Source organism: Lottia gigantea (assembly GCF_000327385.1).
Source record: "Lottia gigantea unplaced genomic scaffold LOTGIsca_615, whole genome shotgun sequence".
NCBI lineage: Eukaryota > Metazoa > Mollusca > Gastropoda > Lottiidae > Lottia > Lottia gigantea.
The window spans coordinates 1-845 of record NW_008710102.1 but is presented as its reverse complement, the minus strand read 5'-3'; the positions used below and the strand labels follow the sequence as shown (position 1 = coordinate 845).

Sequence of the window (845 nt, the reverse complement as noted above, 5' to 3'; positions counted from 1 at the left end):
GAAATCTAACCCTCATAAACCTTGTGCCATCAAAGACATCGGTATTTTCATAGCGACGACGTTTGATAGGACCAAGAAGCTCAACCCGCCATAGCTTTAACTTTGATTCAATTTGTTCATCAGTGATTAGTCCTGACAGGTGCATGAAGGAAACAACTTTTACCTTTGAGGACAGGTGACGAACAAAAATTGGCTGATTATCAATCTTCAATTCTTTATCGACTATGGCTCTTGCAGACTCAATGTCAATCAATGATACTTCATACACATCACCATTTTTAGGGACACAGGACAAAATAGAATCTTCTCCCAGTGCACCTTGAACAGCCGCAATCACTTTACTAGCCGTCATCACTTTCATATTACTGACCGAAATCAAAACAGTTGCATCTTTTGAAAAAATGGGCCGTCCGAATTTTCGGACAATTTTCCTCTTGTCCGATATGACTAGTGTGTCCGAAGTGTCATCTGCCATATTGGCAGAAGACGGGACAAAACACAGTCTCAAAGTCTAAATAAAATATTCAGAACACCAAATATCAAATATAAGTCTTCAACAATAATAAACACAAACGAAAAAACAACACAAAGGGTCAAATGTCTTTGGACAACTTCGATATTTACCGATTATTGACAGTGAGAACAACAAACGACATATCGATTCGGGATCCAGACCACCAACCAGACTTCAAAAAACACAAGAAATAAAATCCAAATCTGTAAGTTTGGAAACTAGCTATATGCAGTCTGCATATTGGTGCACAAGAAGTGCTCAAGGACAAATAATTTTTTTGCGTCAAAACTTACAAAGCTACAATGCTGAAATTTTGTACCAATATCACATG

General features: G+C 37.8%; 1 protein-coding gene across 1 annotated transcript in view; it reads right to left on the bottom strand.

The window, feature by feature from the left end:
• The window catches only part of LOTGIDRAFT_175992 (hypothetical protein), a gene marked incomplete at both ends in the record, with an annotated part of 8,095 nt that extends 7,620 nt beyond the window's left edge, over positions 1–475 (bottom strand). The window contains one exon of the mRNA XM_009064329.1: positions 21–475. Coding sequence (XP_009062577.1) covers positions 21–475 — 455 coding nt within the window. The remainder of the gene's footprint in view (positions 1–20) is intronic.
• Positions 476–845: the final 370 nt, after the last annotated feature.